This window comes from Nasonia vitripennis (assembly GCF_009193385.2).
Source record: "Nasonia vitripennis strain AsymCx chromosome 3 unlocalized genomic scaffold, Nvit_psr_1.1 chr3_random0010, whole genome shotgun sequence".
NCBI classification, from domain to species: domain Eukaryota; kingdom Metazoa; phylum Arthropoda; class Insecta; order Hymenoptera; family Pteromalidae; genus Nasonia; species Nasonia vitripennis.
Window position 1 is genome coordinate 882,905 of NW_022279630.1, and position 17,364 is coordinate 900,268.

General features: G+C 38.1%; 2 protein-coding genes across 2 annotated transcripts; one reads left to right on the forward strand and one right to left on the reverse strand.

The window, feature by feature from the left end:
• The first annotated feature begins 4,329 nt into the window (after nt 1-4,329).
• Nucleotides 4,330-6,752, forward strand: LOC116416868 (ras-interacting protein RIP3-like). The gene is made up of 4 exons (XM_031927096.1): nt 4,330-5,508; nt 5,596-6,036; nt 6,122-6,211; nt 6,298-6,752. Exons 1-4 carry the CDS (start codon nt 5,466-5,468, stop codon nt 6,531-6,533), a joined length of 810 nt encoding a protein of 269 aa, XP_031782956.1. The 5' UTR covers nt 4,330-5,465; the 3' UTR covers nt 6,534-6,752.
• A 265-nt stretch (nt 6,753-7,017) lies between these two features.
• On the reverse strand, nt 7,018-8,296 carry LOC116416862. The gene is made up of 2 exons (XM_031927086.1): nt 7,296-8,296; nt 7,018-7,216 (listed from the first exon to the last, which is right to left on the reverse strand). Exons 1-2 carry the CDS (start codon nt 7,685-7,687, stop codon nt 7,018-7,020), a joined length of 591 nt encoding a protein of 196 aa, XP_031782946.1. The 5' UTR covers nt 7,688-8,296.
• Nucleotides 8,297-17,364: the final 9,068 nt, after the last annotated feature.

A 17,364-nucleotide genomic window follows, 5' to 3' on the forward strand; every position in this document is an offset into this window, starting at 1 on the left:
CGTGTGAGTTCTTAGTCCGAGTAGTTGTTAGAGAAGATATAAGCACACCCGACGAATGTAGCGAATGACCAAGAATGATCCAACACTACGGGTGATGATCAATGGTCTGCGGAATTAAGAGATGCTTTGAAAGGAACTACTATCTCACGTCGACATCTATGTATTACCGGCTTAGTCAAGGCAAGGATCAGCAGTCCTGTCCATAAAAGAGAAAGACGAAGGGGTGATAAAAGGTAAACATTTTATTTACAGAATATTCAACATTAAAATATCGCTAAAAGAGAAAAGCTTTGCTTTTCACATACGGCACTCGCCGATATTTAAAGGTTCGATGATGAACACACATCATTCCAGCTATAAGAAAACAGACTAAACTATCCCTGATAAATGCTGCACTACAGGATAATACTTATTCAACATAGTGGGTCAGTATTTATTTGTTTCTTCCCGGCTGAAAATAATCATATGATAATCATATGAGTGCTCATATGATAATCATATGAACATGCCATTATTTGAAGCTACAAATTGGAACCTTTATGACGTCATTATTTTGAGCAGGTTGTACTTCTAAATACTTAAACTCTTAAATACTTCAAAATTGATAAAATGGTTGCCTTTATAGGTGCTACCATCTGAATGGTAGTACGGGAAAAGGGAAGCTAATGCCAAAGAAATATTGTTTTTCGATTATTGTTTGTTTAGTAAAATTATTAAAAATTATTAATTTCTTGGACATTAGCCCCCATTTTCCGTACTACCATCCGGATGGTAGCACCTATATAGGCAACCATTTTATCAATTTTGAAGTATTTATAAGTATAAGTATTTAGAAGTACATCCTATTGAAAATAATAATCTGTAACTTCAAATGACGTCATGTTATGACGTCATTATTTCCAACAGGGTAATAAAAACACACCCGAGGTGGAATCGAACCCTGGTCGCCAGCATGCTAGTTGAACGTTTAACTGTCTGAGCAATTATTTTCTCATAGTGTTAGCATATCAATTTCTACTTTTTGAAGCTAATATGACTATTAATTTATAAAGAGTAGTTAATATAACTGTCAAACTGAATAAATGATTCTCAAGTCTCATAAATTTAAAATTATTTGTATTATAATGTTTAAGACTTCTTTTTAGCTACTCATTATAAATAATAAGGATGTGCCATAGCAACAATATGTCAAGCTGTGACAAACTGTGCCTAACTGTGCCATATTATGTCAGGTCGTGCCATACTATCCAAACTGTGCCAATTTATGCCAGATTGTGCCAGGATTCTTACATAACTCGTAAAAAATATTTTCATTATTTCGAAAAATTGATGGAAATTCGTGCGATATGTCCGAAATGGCATAAGTGTAGCACAACATGGCACAGTTTGGCACAGTGTGGCAAATTTTGTCACAATGTGGCACACTATAGCACAATTTCCATTTCCACTAGGGGTTATGCTAGCTAATTGTGTAAGGAGTGAAGTTGCCTTTGATTGCTGATAGCGTTATTCTAGTTATATTTATGTACTTAGTTTATGATTTAATATTGAAGTTTACACACCTTATTTAGTTAGTATTTTAGATTCTAGTTTGTTCTGACTTTTCAATTTAAAATTATAAATTGTATTGCATATATTGTTGGTGCACCATAATCTCTCTATATTATAAAAAAAGTTTCGCCGTCGCTGGTTCAGAAATTTCCCCCCCTAATTTTCCTTCCTAATTTTCCTCCCTGATTCCACCCCCCTAATTTCCCCCCCTAATTTTTCCTAGCGGCTTCGAAAGTTAAGTGCGCGCGTCCGCGTATAAACCAAATTATTATGATCTTTGTGTTTATCCGAAAACCTCCCAAAAAATAGCTCCAACTTCTTTTTTTAATAAATTATCTTTTCACACAGATCCTATGATTTTCCCTATAATGTTTTCTTACGGGAATATAAGATGGAATCCCATGTTTAAACAAAATCATAACAATGACAAAAATGTATCTCCTTTGCAATATTAATCATATCGATTAGCTTATAGGCTGTAAAAATGCCAGGATTATATTTGAAATATTTATATTTACATTTTTATTTTCTGAAACGTGACAATATAATAAGGAGGATATATTTGGTTCAGAATTTGCGACGGTAAGATCATCAAATAGTCATAAATTCATGCTCATACAATTTTCCACTCATACACACACACACACACACACACCGAGTAGGATTGATCATGCGATGATGATCGCTGTTAAATTAATATCATAGACGACTTTCTTAATAATTATGCGTTATACGCTCGTCAAATCTTGCGCGACGCTGGCAGCGCGGCCAAGTTATGATTACAATGAATCGACCTCGAATATTATTTTTATATTAAACATTTACTCACTGGCTGCTACGGAATTCACGTACTGTTTCGCACAGGAATCTAGTGGCTATATGTCTTGGTGTTTTGGATCTGATGCTTTCGTTCGCAGTTGGTCCTGGCGATGCTCTGTGCGATCTTCAGCATGCATTACACTGGTCAGTAGCGGGCACTGTCAAAGATATACTCGTGTGGTGCTCATCGTTACCAGGGTATGACCCGTCTATGATGTCGATAGAAGATTCGTTAGCTATGTCTCTGAGACCAACCGGTGTATCGCGTCGCTCTTATCCACAGGCTAAAGATTGACCTATGCTTACACACAAAAACTATCAAGGCGAACATTAGTCCCGAATCGTTACAGCTAAGACTCTAAAACTTACCCCTTCTCGGGTTTTTGTGATGTGTACGTCGTCTGGCTTTCTCTACAAATTTAATAGAGAACCCGAAGCGTCCTTCTGGGTCTCTCACAGCGTTCTGGCGACGCAGCGCGCAGATTTTCCTTAAACTAGTTCGCATCTCACACACACCATCATTCTTCTAACCAAATGCAAGTACATTAAAAATTATTAATATTATTGATATTATGAATATTAAAACATTTTTCAAGATTTTATTAATAACGTTACATATAATCTAAGTTAATTACCTATTATTTTTTTTTGTGTGCGATATACAGTCACAGCTTTTTTATTATATCTGATAAATGCCTAGTGTCATCTTCCTTGTAGATAATGTCACGTCGACCACAGGGTCATCCGGACACCTGGACATCGTTTACAGGGTGTCAAGAGTATTTCGCGGTACATTTATAGTTTATTTAATGTTCACCCTCGTAGACGATCTCTTGTCGATCCGAGGGCTATTTAGACACCTAGACAACCTGAACCTGCGGAAAAATCATGAAAAAAGATACAAATTTCTTGACTTCGAAAAATCCTGCAATTTTCATGATTTTTTCGCATTTTTAATTGTGCGTAACTTTTGACCAAATCAAGCATTTTCAACGCATTTTTTGTTAAATTAAAGCTCTTTTCCCGTTCTTTCATTATACCATAATACATTTTCTGTTTGTGCCCTTATGCATTAGGTACACACCGTTGAATAATGACTATTTTTCAACGAATTTAAGGGGCCTATAAAACAGTGTCACAAGGCACCTTTTCGGTGTTGGAACGTGGTTTTGCATTGTTCTAAACATGTACAATAAGAAAAAGAAAATTGCGGGCTTGTACCCCAACATTTGTTTTTTTTTCGGTTTCTGCAACCAGAAAAGAGCATTTTACTAGTAGAATTCCCCATATACATATGTTTACGGTAATTGCTAAATCACAGAAAAAAACTTATCTATCAAAATTAAATTTGGATTTTAAATTAAAAATATTTTGTCTTGATATTAACCAAGATGAGTTGTTTTCATTCCTGGATCAATAGATTTGTAATAAACTGTAATAAAACGTAACAAAATGTAATAAAATGTAGCAAACTGTAATAAAACGTAAAAAAGGTCCGAAATCCAAAAAAAAACGTACAAAATGGTACGATTTGTTACATTTTCTTATATTTTATTACATTTTTTATTTCTACTAGGGTAGACACCCTCTTGGGAAGCTAGAGCTTTGGTGGCTGCTCCGTGCTCTGGCTTGCAACATTTACACATATCTGACTCACATAAATGTGCTCAATCATTCATGCGCTTATACGCACCCTCGTACTCGTACAATTCTTGCAAGCTCCCAGCTTTGGAATTGGCTCATGCTCTGTCTTATTTTCGCTAATTCGTAACTCTTACAAAATCTTGCGTTTAAACTAGCTCTTACATATGTAAAAAAAATTTACCAATTTAGCACTCGTTCGCTCACATAGACATGTTCAAATTATTGTTCGTTTTTCAACACTTAGACCGCATGCAAGTAGATAGGCTATAGGCATACCAAAACATAGGCATACTAAAACACCCTCTCTCGTCTCAGTGTTTTAGTACCCGATGAGAGAGTGGGAGAGTATCCCCAGTCTACCCCCGTATGTATTTTTTTGAAAGCCTATAGCGTTCTTTCAATCCCTTCCCTTGCATGAGCGATTCAAAGTTTTCTCTCCGCCTACAAATGCTATTGGCTGCTTGTGGGACCACCCCTAATTTTAAGTCCCAATTAGCTTTCCCAGAAAAGCTAGGCAGTTTTCCTTCCAGAGATCCGCTTTTAGCGATTGACAAGTGACGTAGAGACAATGGTCACAAAAATGCACTTAGACCGATAGGCCAGCAGAGTGCCCGAAGATGAACATGAGCTGATAGGACTAGAGAACGACAAACAATACTTATAGTGATTGACGAGTAACCTAGAGGCATGCACCAAGACCGATGGGTCTCGTGATAGTCATTTTTGGCAGGAGATCCCTTATTTTGTTGCGCTACCTACAGAGAGCGCGGAGATTAACACGTCGTACTGACTTTGACGAGTTTCCTAGAGGCCTGCAGGAAATCCCCAAAAAGATGCAGAGGCACCGATAAGTTTTATGAAGATACCCCTCCCTTTTTTTTCGTTTCGCTAGCAGTGGACAAAAATGCGTGAGTGTCGCAGATGCCTGCAGAGATGAACGTTGTAAAGGCTTTTAGCGTTTGACGAGTGACCGAAGAGGGCCGCAGGAATCTAGAAACTATACCCGCTGGCAAGACCTTTCTTTTTGTTTCGCTACCCACGGTGAAAATCAATTATTTTTTGGAAAAGGTCTGCAAAAGTGCCCATAGATTATCTCACGAAGGCAAGTGACATTTTTATTTGACAGGGAGGAGCATGGTCAAGGGAGGTGTTTTTGAAATTAAGGGAGAAACATTTTTCTCCAATTAGAGGACTTTTCAGGAAAGTAGTGGGAAAAGAAGCTCAGCAAATCAGATGATTTTCGGCAAAATAATTAAAAGTGTGCTCCTGTTTTCGAGTATAAATAACCCCTCAAGATACACCGGAGTCAGTCACAGGTTTTCTTGCAAGCTGTCAAGAAAATGTCTTCGAAGAAAAGTTCACCAATGCAGCCTTCTCGGAGCCGATGAAGTCTACAGGATGCTCAGGAGCGTATACGTTGGCTGATCGCCAACGCACCGACTCTCCTGACGATGCTAGACTACGTGTCCTGGGCCATGGACATAGTAGAAACATGTAAGTTAATTTTCTTATTACTCCACTTTAAAGTCACGAATTTTTAAAGTTTTTAATTAATTTATTTGAATTTTTTTAACGTTGCAGTGCCGCAACCACCGAATGCTGCTTTGCAACAATTGGCGCCGCGACGATCGCCGGCAGCTGACCCGCCTCGTCGATCGCCGGCAGCTAACCCGCCTCGTCGATCTCCGGCGGCTGACCCACTGCGGCGATCCCCGGCTGCTGACCCGCCGCGGCGATCTCCGGCAGCTGACCCACCGCGGCGATCCCCGGCGGCTGACCCGCCGCAGCGATCCCCAGCTGCTAACTCGTCTGGACGATCCCCAATGGCTGAGCAGCCTCGGCGATCACCGACGACTGAGCAGCCTCGGCAATCCTCGGCGACCCGAAGAAGACGGTCTCGCTCGAGCTCCAGTTCAAGTGGAACATCATCCAGTTGCGCATCGTGCAAATCCGTTAAAAGTATACGTGATCTCAAGCGGATTCCTAAAGTTACATCCTCGAATATGAAGAGAAAAGCAAATGGTAAAAATATTAAATTTATTCTAAAAATGATATAACTTTATTTTAAATAAAATAATAATGCCAATTTGAATTCTTATTTTTACAGAACAAGAAGGCAACGAGCAGAAGAAGAAGAAGGCAGGAGAGAGAGAGAGAGAGACGTCACCAAAACCAGGAACATCTACAATGACTTCAGGTAAAAATGCTTTAACAGTAAATTAGTTTTATTTTGTATTATTTTTTATACAATAAATTTATTTTTTGTTCGTTTAATTTTTTCAGAGGTTACGAGGCCAGTACCGAGACGTGGTATTTTACAATTGAAAAGGACAGACAGTCAACAGCAGCAGCAACAGCAGCAACAGCAACAGCAGCAGCAGCAACAGCAGCTGCAACCACAACAACAGCAACAGCGACCACAGCAACAACAACGCAATTTACCGAGGATTATAGATGATAAGATAATAATAGATCATGTAAACGTAAATAAAATTTACAAAAATTATAAAAAAAAATAAATTTAAAGAACTGTGAACACCTCACCATTAATTAAAACTTTGAATTCCGGAAAATTCCCGCCAGCGCTGACCGTTGGTTAACTGAAGCTGATGCGCATGCGCGTCAGCTCCGGTTAACCTACGACGGACACTGGCGGGAGTTTTCCCAAATTCAAAGTTTTATATAACTATAGGTGTACGAAATTTTTAGAAAAGTTGAAAAAATTGTAAAATATTTAAGAAAATGTAGGTATGATTTTTAAATTGAATTACTCTATTCTTTGTCTTCGTTTTATTCTAAGTAAATAAATAAACTAGTCTAATAAATTGACTACGTATGAATAAGAGGTTATGACAAATTTCAATCCCTTTTCAAATTAATAATAAAAGTTTTCATATTTTTTTATAATAAAAAATAATAATAAATTTTATAACAACTGTGTATAAAATTTTAATTTTTCTAAAAAAAAATCATTTTATTCAATAATTTTGTTCATAGTACATTTCAATAATTATCAACTTCGTCCTGACTAAATTTTTCAGACAAATAATTTAATAACCATGCTCTTATTGAAAGAGCATTATGGACGACACATGATGGTTTTCTTCTAATAGAAAGATGATGGTACAAGCAAAAGTAATTTTTATTACTTTTTATGTTCTCGAGCGGAGGGCATCCAAGATCTTCGACATTACATATTAGACTGAAAAAAAATAATGTGGATAAATTGAATTATTAAAAGCATGCAAAAAAAAGAACTGAAAGAATGTATAAAAACTTACGTATTCGGCAAATAATTTTTCAACCACAGTGCTTTCTGTTCTCCCTTAACGAATATCTTTTTAACATCTCGTGTAAAGATTTGTAAGACATGTTGAAGTCGATGGTATGGAATGTCACCAGAATTCCATTCAATTCCATGGTGACTTTTTTCTAGCCAATGTATCATACATTTTTCTTCCTCGGTAAGTTCTTCCCACGGCATTGGAGATTTGAAGAGGTAAGCAGTTGGTAAAGCTGTTTTTCTTATGTTGAGAAAACTAATTTCCTTGAAAATGAAAGTATCCGCAGCAATTCTTTGAAATCCTTGTATGTCAACAATATAAACATTTTCTTCCGGATATTTCAGTATGGTATTTTGAAACATCTTTTTGTATTCACACATTGCAGTCATCTTGCAGCTTCGTAGAGTTAGTTCTATAAGACGAATTTATTGTAAATGAACAGATGAATTTTGTCAACCTGCTTATATAAGAAGAAACTCCACCTTGGTTGTCACACAATTGGTTGTCAAAAAGAAGCATAGACCTCATTGGTCTAAAAATAGAAAATTCATCCCCTCCCAAGAAAATATCCCTTCTCCTCGTCATGACTTACTCCTCAGCTTTGCAATGTCGAAGATGACCACTTCTCATTCGAGCAAAGATAGAAAATCCATCCCTTCCCAAGAAAATATCCCTTCTCCTTGTCAAACTTCCTATTCATTGGTAGTTTCTAAAATTTTCCTCCTTTTCTTTCGTGGTCTCATGTATATAGAGTTGTGCTATAAAGATAACGCAATTTTGCATTCACTTCCAATTGATGTTTTTCAACTTGTATTCTTCTATAACTTCACCATTTCAGTGAATGCAATGTGATTGCATCGTTCGGATGATTGGGCGGTCCTAGGTTGCAAAGTCGCTTGTTTTCTAAATCAAAATCACCGTCCGGTGTAAAATTGAAACCAATGCCTGGAGGACCACGACTCACTTGCGAGCCCTCAAGTTTTCTTCCAAACACATCGAGACTCATGGTAGTACTGATGCAAAGAAGAAAGTTGCGTATCAATATATATGCCCAGCTTCACGTAATTCCTCAATAATCGACTGGATTTCATTGTCGTGATTATTATTTCCAGCTGATCGTTCGGCAATCAATAGTCGAAGTCTCTCAGTAAGCTCGTTTGGATCATCCCAGTAGACGAGATCAATGGAAGAATTTTTCTTAGCTATTTTATATTTAGGTATGAGTCCTCCTCCGCTGCTACTGTTCTTTTTACGTGGAGTGCTGCTGAACATTGGTGCTAAAATATTCTTATATTTATTACTTCTCGACATTCATATAGATTCATCTTTGCTGAATTTTTTCCGATGAGCATTTGTTGCTTCCAGAATCTTGCGATAATTTGCACGATCTGATGAGCTCAGAAGAAGATCATCCGGATATTTTTTAAATAGCAATTCCATCAGTCCACTCGTTTTAGGATAACTTTCATTTCTGACTTTGACATATTTATCGTCAAATTCAATTTCTGAATCACCAATCATATACACTTCATCAACCTTTCGCACTCCGTATATATTATCAATCGTTCTACGGCTTTTATCTAGCAATGATAAAAAATCTTCAGCTGATCCATTTTTTCCACTCGCGGATCTAAATGTAGAATTGGTTATTGTGTCATAAACATCATCATCATCATCATCATAATCATAAACAGTATAATCCAATAAACTTGATTTATTGTTCTTATTTTGATCGTTGAGCAAACTCGATCGATCGATTCTCATTCGTTTTTTCATTTTTTTACTGTTGTTTTGATCCAAAATGTGATTGGATGGTTGCTGTAGTGGGCTTTCACTTTTCATCTCAACAAGTTTCTCAAGAGGTGTGATGACTGGTTTTAGAGTATCACCGATGACTTTTTCAAAATCATCTTTCTCCTGTTTTAATAAAGTGTATTTTTTTTTTAATAGCCTCACGAGCTCGCAAGAGCTCACTAAGAACATTCTTCTCTTTCTCGAAGTCTGAAATGCTGACGTAGCGATGTCTACAACGGAACTGTAACTTTGAGACTCATAATTCCTTTTTTATTGCAAAACAGTCAAATCCTTTTCTGTATCTACCCTCATTAACCGGCCTATCTTTGTCAATAACGATGAATCCATATCTATCATTCTTCCAACATTCAGAACAAAGATTCCGAAATTCGTTGAAAGTTAAATCGGTATTCACATGATCTTCATAGATATGTTTAAGATTTACATCATCTTGTCGATAAATTACTAACAAATTGACATTATCTCTAATGAGATGTTTTCCTATATGAGCATAAGATTGATATAGATAGAAGCTATCTACACTCTTATGTCTCCCCATACAGAAGAATGCTCTGACGTTATCCTGCTTCTCACATGCCACATCATCAAAAATCATTATTGAATTTGGAAGGGCTTCATCTGGAGATACTACAGATTCATGCTCACTGAACGGAAGATATGATACTCCTTCAATCGGATCCAAGACATTTTTGAGAAATTGATACTTTGGCTGATTCAAGGATTTAGAGTATACATACAAATTCTCAAACCTAAGACAATTGGGGTGTGTAATTAAAGCCAATAAACTATTTCTTTTTCCACAGTTTGATGGACCACAGAATACTGCTCGTATACTATCTGGTAGTAATTTCCCATGACGCTTCTTTCTCTTCTCTTTTCCAAAATCAAAATTTGTGACAGGGAGTTTGACGTTCTGCTCGGTAAAATCCATGTTCACTCAACAGAGTCAAATATAACATTGAGCTCTCGAAATATAAACGCTCGTTTTATACCATGAACGTCAGTTGTTAATCAACACTCGAAGAGAGTTGATCATACACAAATCTCAGAAACAGCCGAAAGGCTATGGATTGCTTGATAAAGTTATCAATAACTTACCTGTTGAAATGCATCTTCCTGGATATCAATACTGCGGTCCTGGAACTAAATTGAAAAAGCGAATGAAAAGAGGAGATCCTGGTATTAATCCACTTGATCAGGCTTGTAAAAAAACACGACATAGCTTACTCCGATAAAAACGGAGATCGTAAAGCTGCTGACAAGATGCTTGCTGAGGAAGCTATGCAACATGTCAAAGCTAAGGATGCTAGTCTTGGCGAAAAAGCTTTTGCTTTTGCTGTTAGCGATGCTATGAAATTAAAAGGAAAAACTGGAATGGGACTGAAATTTAATAAGTTAGTGACTGCGGCTAAAAAATCAATGTCAACAAGTAAAAGTTCTCGCAAGGTTATTCAATCAGCCTTGAAGGGTGCACGTCAAGCTGTTAAAAGTGTAGGTGTAAAGAAAAAAGTTATCATTCCACGTGTTCTGCCGCTTCCATCAAAACTTGGTGGAGTTCTTTCTTTTCTCATTCCATTGTTCGCAGGACTAAGTGCAACCGGTGCTCTAGCAGGAGGCGCTGCTGGAATAGCTAAAGCAGTTAATGATGCTAAAGCTGCGCAGAAAAATCATGAAGAAAGTAAGAGGCATAATAAGACCATGGAAGCTATTGCTTTAGGCAAAGGTCTTCATCTTAAGCCCTATAAAACTGGAATGGGATTATTTATGAAACCTCATATCGGTCGTGGTCATCAAGTCAGTAGAAAAAAAAACTTCGATTTAACTTTGCCAAATCATGCACTGACTGACTACGATCTAAAAAAATATACTCATATGATGAAAATCTCAGATTTCAGAGGTGTTTTCATGAGAAATAATCTACCACCCGATGGTCCATGGCATAATGAAACAGCAGTGGTAAACTTGGACGACTTTCAAAATAGAGGCACTCACTGGGTTTGCTATCGCAAACGTGGCCCTGAAGTGATTTATTTTGATAGTTTTGGCGATCTTAAACCTCCTAAAGATCTTATGTTGTATTTTAACGTGAAAGAAGTGAAATACAACTATAAAAGATATCAAAATTTTGACTCATTTATATGTAGCCATCTTTGTCTCTTTTCTTAGCTGGGAGGCTATAAAAGAGGTGCTCACTGACGAATAGAATCATTATCTTCCGATCAGTCATGGAAGATAGCTTCACTCTGAGTCTCTCAGGAAACTCATCTGTCTTAGAAGCGCAATATTTTCCTTCGATTGAACTACCGAAGCATAAAAATTTTGTCTTGGGTTTAGTTGAACTTTTATCATTTAACTCTATTCCCAATGTTGACTATTCAAATAATAAACTGCATTTAAACGGAGATATTATTATTAATATTCCTACTGGCAGTTATGAGATTGATGCTATTAATCAATTTTTACAAGCAAATTTGAAATCCAAAGGAATCGAATTCTCGTTGAAAGCTAATAACAATACTCTTAGAAGTGAAATTGTCTGCAGTCATCCGATAGATCTCACACCTCACGATTCCATAGGCCGTCTCCTTGGCTTTGCTCCTCGCACTCTCGAAGAAAACATTCAACGCAGCTCTGATTTACCAGTGAAAATATTGAGAATCAATGCACTCAGAGTTGAGTGCAATATTACTGGATGTGCTTATATCAATAATAAGAAAGTTCATACAATCCATGAGTTCTTTCCCAGGGTGCCTCCGGGATATAAAATCATAGAAGTTCCGTCACACGTCATATATCTACCGGTCAGTGTCAAGTGCATAGATCATCTACAAATTCAAATTGTTGATCAGGGTGGAAATTTAGTGAATTTTCGAGGAGAGGAAATAACTATTAGACTTCACATCAAATCTGTATAATGGGCATCGTTTACAATTCTGGATCATATATAAATCAGTCATCATGGCAACCAGTCATTAGTCGACCGAAGAAACTCAAACCGTTAACACGCAAGAGCATTCAGTTTCTGAAAAGTCTAGGACTAAAAGTTCGTGGAAAAAATTCACGTTTATAATTCTTTGCTGTTTCCAGAAAAATGGACGAAATTCTAAGCATTCGATCAGGTGTCGTATTCGATGAGTCTATTGCTCATTACGAAGTACACGCACATCAACCATACTCATCATTAAGCTTTGACAACAGTCATGAAATTCGTAATTCTATCCAACATCAAGATCTATTTCTCTTACCATCGCGCAGCTCTATCCATATATGTGGAAAGTTGCAAGTAAAAGGTGGATCAGCAGCACTTGCTAAAACTAAATTTGTCAACAATGGCATTTGTCATCTGTTTGATGAAATTCGTTATGAGATTAATGCTGTGGAGATAGATAAAAGTAAAAATGTTGGTCTGAGCAGTGTTATGAAAGGATTGATTTCATTTAATTTGAATCAGAATAATATGCTAGAGAATGCAGGCTGGCTTGGTATTCAAGACAATATCAAATCGGTCGTAGATGACAAGGGGAATTTTGACGTTGCGATTCCACTGAGTATGATTTTAGGTTTTGCAGAAGACTATAAAAAGATTATAGTTAATATGAAGCATGAGCTCATTCTCACAAGATCGAGAAGCGAATTGAACGTAATAATCCATGAATATTAATCTTGGAACGAGTGAAAGAACTCAGAGTGAGTTCCAACAAAAGGAAAGGGTTGAGTGAGTGAAGCGTTCTTTTTAATTAACACACACGATTTCGCGGTACACAAAAAGCACTTGCTTTGGCGTAAAAACCCTCACGGTTTAGAGGGAAAAGCCTCAGCAAGTGTAAGCTTTATTGAAAATAAGGAAAGGGAAACTATACAAATAAAAGAAAGAGAACAGTGACTCCAAAAGAGAAAAAACTCAAGTGAAAGAACGCACGCAAACGCAAAAACGCGAGGTACCTTTTCCGCACACAGAGAGAGCTCTCTTACCGCAAAGACGAACGCAAAAACCGCCGCTGAAGAGGGCGTTGAGCAGGCCTCGTCGTAGTCCGCCGCTGCTTCCGTCCTGGCCTGGAGGTCTGGAAGCCGGGCCTGGGGAGCGAAAGGATGGTCCGCAACCGTGCACCAAGCGCGCCCCGACGTCTCGGGGAGCCAAACGCTTGGCACGAGGGCAACAAGGGGTGTTGCCGCTGTTCGCTCGCCCCGAAGGAGTCACGTACAATACGTGGACACCTTCGCCAACAAACCTTAAGACTATCGCCTCGAGGCATACTCACACACTCGCACAAATACACACACGCGAACGACGCGATCGCGAATTTTCCGCTAAACACTACCAACACGGCGCAGAACGAGGTGAACAGTGATAGCTCTGAGAAGAACAAGTCACTGGCTCACCGTCAGAAGATAAAAAAATCGAAAAGCGTAAGGAAGCCAAACGTGCGAAGCGCTAGGCAGTCCGAACAGGAATCCGCGCGCGCGGGCCCTTCGCGCGCTCGCAAGCGGGGCCGGCGGCGCGCAACTCGACGCATGCGCGCGCGCTCTCAACGTCGCAACGGAGAGCGAGCAGCGGCGCGAAATTCAAAAAGCCTAAATTTACACCTACACTACTTGAACGAATAAAACGAACTGAACAATCCAGGAAGGTACTGTAGCATCTGGTCTAACTACTTATGTAGATTACGAAGTAAAAGTATCAAAGATAGACTGGTTGATGCCATATATTGTTGCATCTGATAAACAAAAAATCCAGCTATTGAATTTCATTGGTAAAGATAATCCTATCTCCATGTGTTTCCGTTCTTGGGAGTTATTTGAATATCCTCTTCTCCCAAGCACTACTAAACACGTCTGGACGGTGAAAACATCAAATCAATTGGAAAAACCTCGTTTTGTGATTCTTGGACTGCAAACAAAGAGAAAATCATTGAGAACTGCAAACGCCAGTCGATTTGACCTTTGTGAGTTGAGTAATGTGAAACTTTTCTTGAATTCACAATATTATCCATACAACAATATGAATCTCGACATAGCTAAAAATCAGTTTGACATTCTCTATGATATGTACGCTAATTTTCAAAAATCCTACTATGGAAGAGATCCGCAACCGCTGCTGACAAAGTCTTCGTTTCTCAACTTTGCACCACTCGTAGTTATTGACTGTTCACGACAAAACGAATCTCTCAAGAGCGCTCCTGTCGATGTACGTCTGGAGTTTGAGGCTAAATTAGATTTTCCTGCTAACACTTCAGCCTACTGTCTGATCTTACACGATCGCATCGTTCAGTACAATCGTATTAGTGGAGATGTCAAGAAGCTCGTCTAAGCTGCACCGGAAAATGGAGTATGCAGTAGACATGACTGGTTTCAAGCAAACTGAAGAAGATTATATTCTAAAGGAATTAGCAATCATACCTCTCAAGGAAATTAGTGCAGATCCTATTGTTCTAACATTCAAAAATCCCTTCTCATGGAAAAAACTCTTAGACAAAATGCAAAGGGAAAACAAATGGCTCAAACATAATTATCATGGCATCAGGTGGAAAACGGATGGACATGACTACTCTCAAATCGGAAACTTGCTTCGTGACGCTTTACATGATGCATCAAAAATTGTTGTCGTGGGTGCATTAAAACAGAAATGGCTTCAACGATTCAAATTTCCTGTTTACAATATTGAACAGTATGGCTATCCGTCAAAACCATCTTTTAAGTGCGTCACAGTATGCACAAATCATAATCCAAGCTATAAGACGACCTGTGCATTGCACAACGTCAAACTCATGAAATTGTTCTATCAGCATAAACTGTAAAGTAAAATAAAAAAATTAAAAAAAATGTAGAGAACGTTATAGGCATTCCAAAACATAATAGAGAGAGAGAGAGAGAGAGAGAGAGAGAGAGAGGAAAAATTATTCCCACTCTCATCGGGTACTAAAACACTCTGAGAGAGAGGGTGTTTTAGTATGCCTATGTTTTGGTATGCCTATAGCCTATCTACTCATGCACATGCATAATAGACAGCAATGCACAATCTATCGCAATTACGTATGTATGTATAGATGGATGAGTCTGGATGCTGGCGAACTGGATGATTTCCCTGCCCTAAACATCGAATATTTGAAAGAATTAACAGCCGGAATTTATCAAATAGAATTAGCCCCATCATACATCCAGGATACTTTACAGAGAGAAAATCACGACGAATTTCAGATTGAAATGTTGCAAGATGAATATAGATTACCTGAAACTGGTTTTTTGAGAGCAAGAATTTTTTCTCGATTTCCTAATCGGGTCAAATATCAATTATAGGTTCAGTACGTTCCACACGCACATATAGACGGCGATCCTATTAGGGGTTATTATTGTACCTGTCGAAGCGGGGCTCGAACTTTAGGCACCTGTGTGCACATCACAAGCGCGTTGTGGAACTTGGATTACGCAAGACTACAACTAAATGTGCGTTATCCATCGCATGCACTCATAAATAGGATTGATGATGCTGGTGATAGACCACCGCAAGTCAATCCAGTTTAAGAAAAATTTGAAAAAAATCCTAAACTCGAACCCACATTTATGATGTTAAATTTAGTACCTGCAAGCTTAAAGTCAAATATAATGTGAGCTTATTTGCATCAAGGATTTTATATATAATATCAATGCTATTCAAATTAATTAATATAAATGCGTTCATATCAATTATATTGATTAAAATTTGTTAATTTTTTCGAGTTATTTAATTTACTTGAGTTTAGCTATTTTTTATACATGCGCAACTAGAGAATTGACGGAGCAGTTCTCAGAACAAATGAAAGTTGTTTACATGAACCTCTAAATCTTTCGCTGCATCATTTACGTAGTATTGAAGATATCAACTAAGGAACAGGATGTATTCACTAGTTTTTGGTCGTCTGAAGCGAAGTAGAGTGTAGTTCTCTCGAAAAACGTACGCAACAAAGGGAGTCGTATTCAAGCTAAATAGCGCGAAAAATGGTATCCGGTGAACGTGCTAAAAACAAGCGGAACTTGTGGCCGGCATCGAAGTTGTGGGCTTTTCGGGTGTGTGTGTGTGTGTGTCTGCGTGTGTATGTTGCGAACCGGGCTTGGGGCCGGCCACAAGCTTTTTCTCGCGATAATCACACGCAGACACACGCAGATACACACCCGGAAAGCCAGAGCTTAGAGTCCGGTCACAAGCCTTGGCTTACGACATTTACACACAGACACACGCAGTCACACACGGAAAGCCAGAGCTTCGAGGCCGGTCCCGTTCTCTGGCTCGAAACATACACATGCAGACCCACACACACACACACACACACACCCAGAAAGCCTAAGCTTCGAGGCCGGCCCCGAGCTCAGGCTCGCGACATTCATACACGCAGACACACACTCGGAAAGCCTAAGCTTCGAGGCCGGCCTCGTACACGCCCAGATACGTAGCATTCGCCGTTCCACGCCAACTGAGCGTGTGCCTCTCTCCCGACAAAATGTCCGTTTGAATTTGTGAAAGATATAGATACTAGTGTGATAAAAAATATTGTTACACAGCCTACCTATAATTAATTAATGCTTGTTAAACGAAATATCGCCATGAAATTATCACACATGCAAGATTAAAAATCTTATTTTTCATAAATTAATAAAAAGAGAAACCAAAAAAACAAGCCTAGGTATATTAAAATTTATATTATAGAAGCTGATGTAGATAAAAAAGATAGATCATTTATTTAATACTTTAATTAATTTTATGGATAATTTTATCAGAAAAAAATGAACTTTCAAAACTCAAAAATCGCTACAATACGAGTATATACATACGCACATACATCCATACGGACATTTTACAAAAACACTATTTTTCGACCTAGAATACTTCAAAACACACTCCCAACATGTTTTTAGACAAATTCCGAAAATCACTATTACAAAGCTTCCTTAGGAAGGAAGCAAAATCTGATCGCTGTATAATGTATGTCATTAGATGAATTGAACCCATACGTAAATGTATATTTGTATATAATATAGATATACTCGAGCGTTTCATGAATATATATCCATGCCCCTCAAACGTATTCGCACGGCTCTGCGAAATACATTCTTTCCTTCTTCGTTCAAGTTGCGCGCCAGCCGCCATCTAACAGCTGCTCTGTTTTATCGACATGACACGCGAAACGGCATTCATGTACGCTCACTACCGCAAGTAATTTTTCTCGACGAACGACGACGCGATTTCTCCATTTCCATATGTGAAAAAGCATACGCGTTA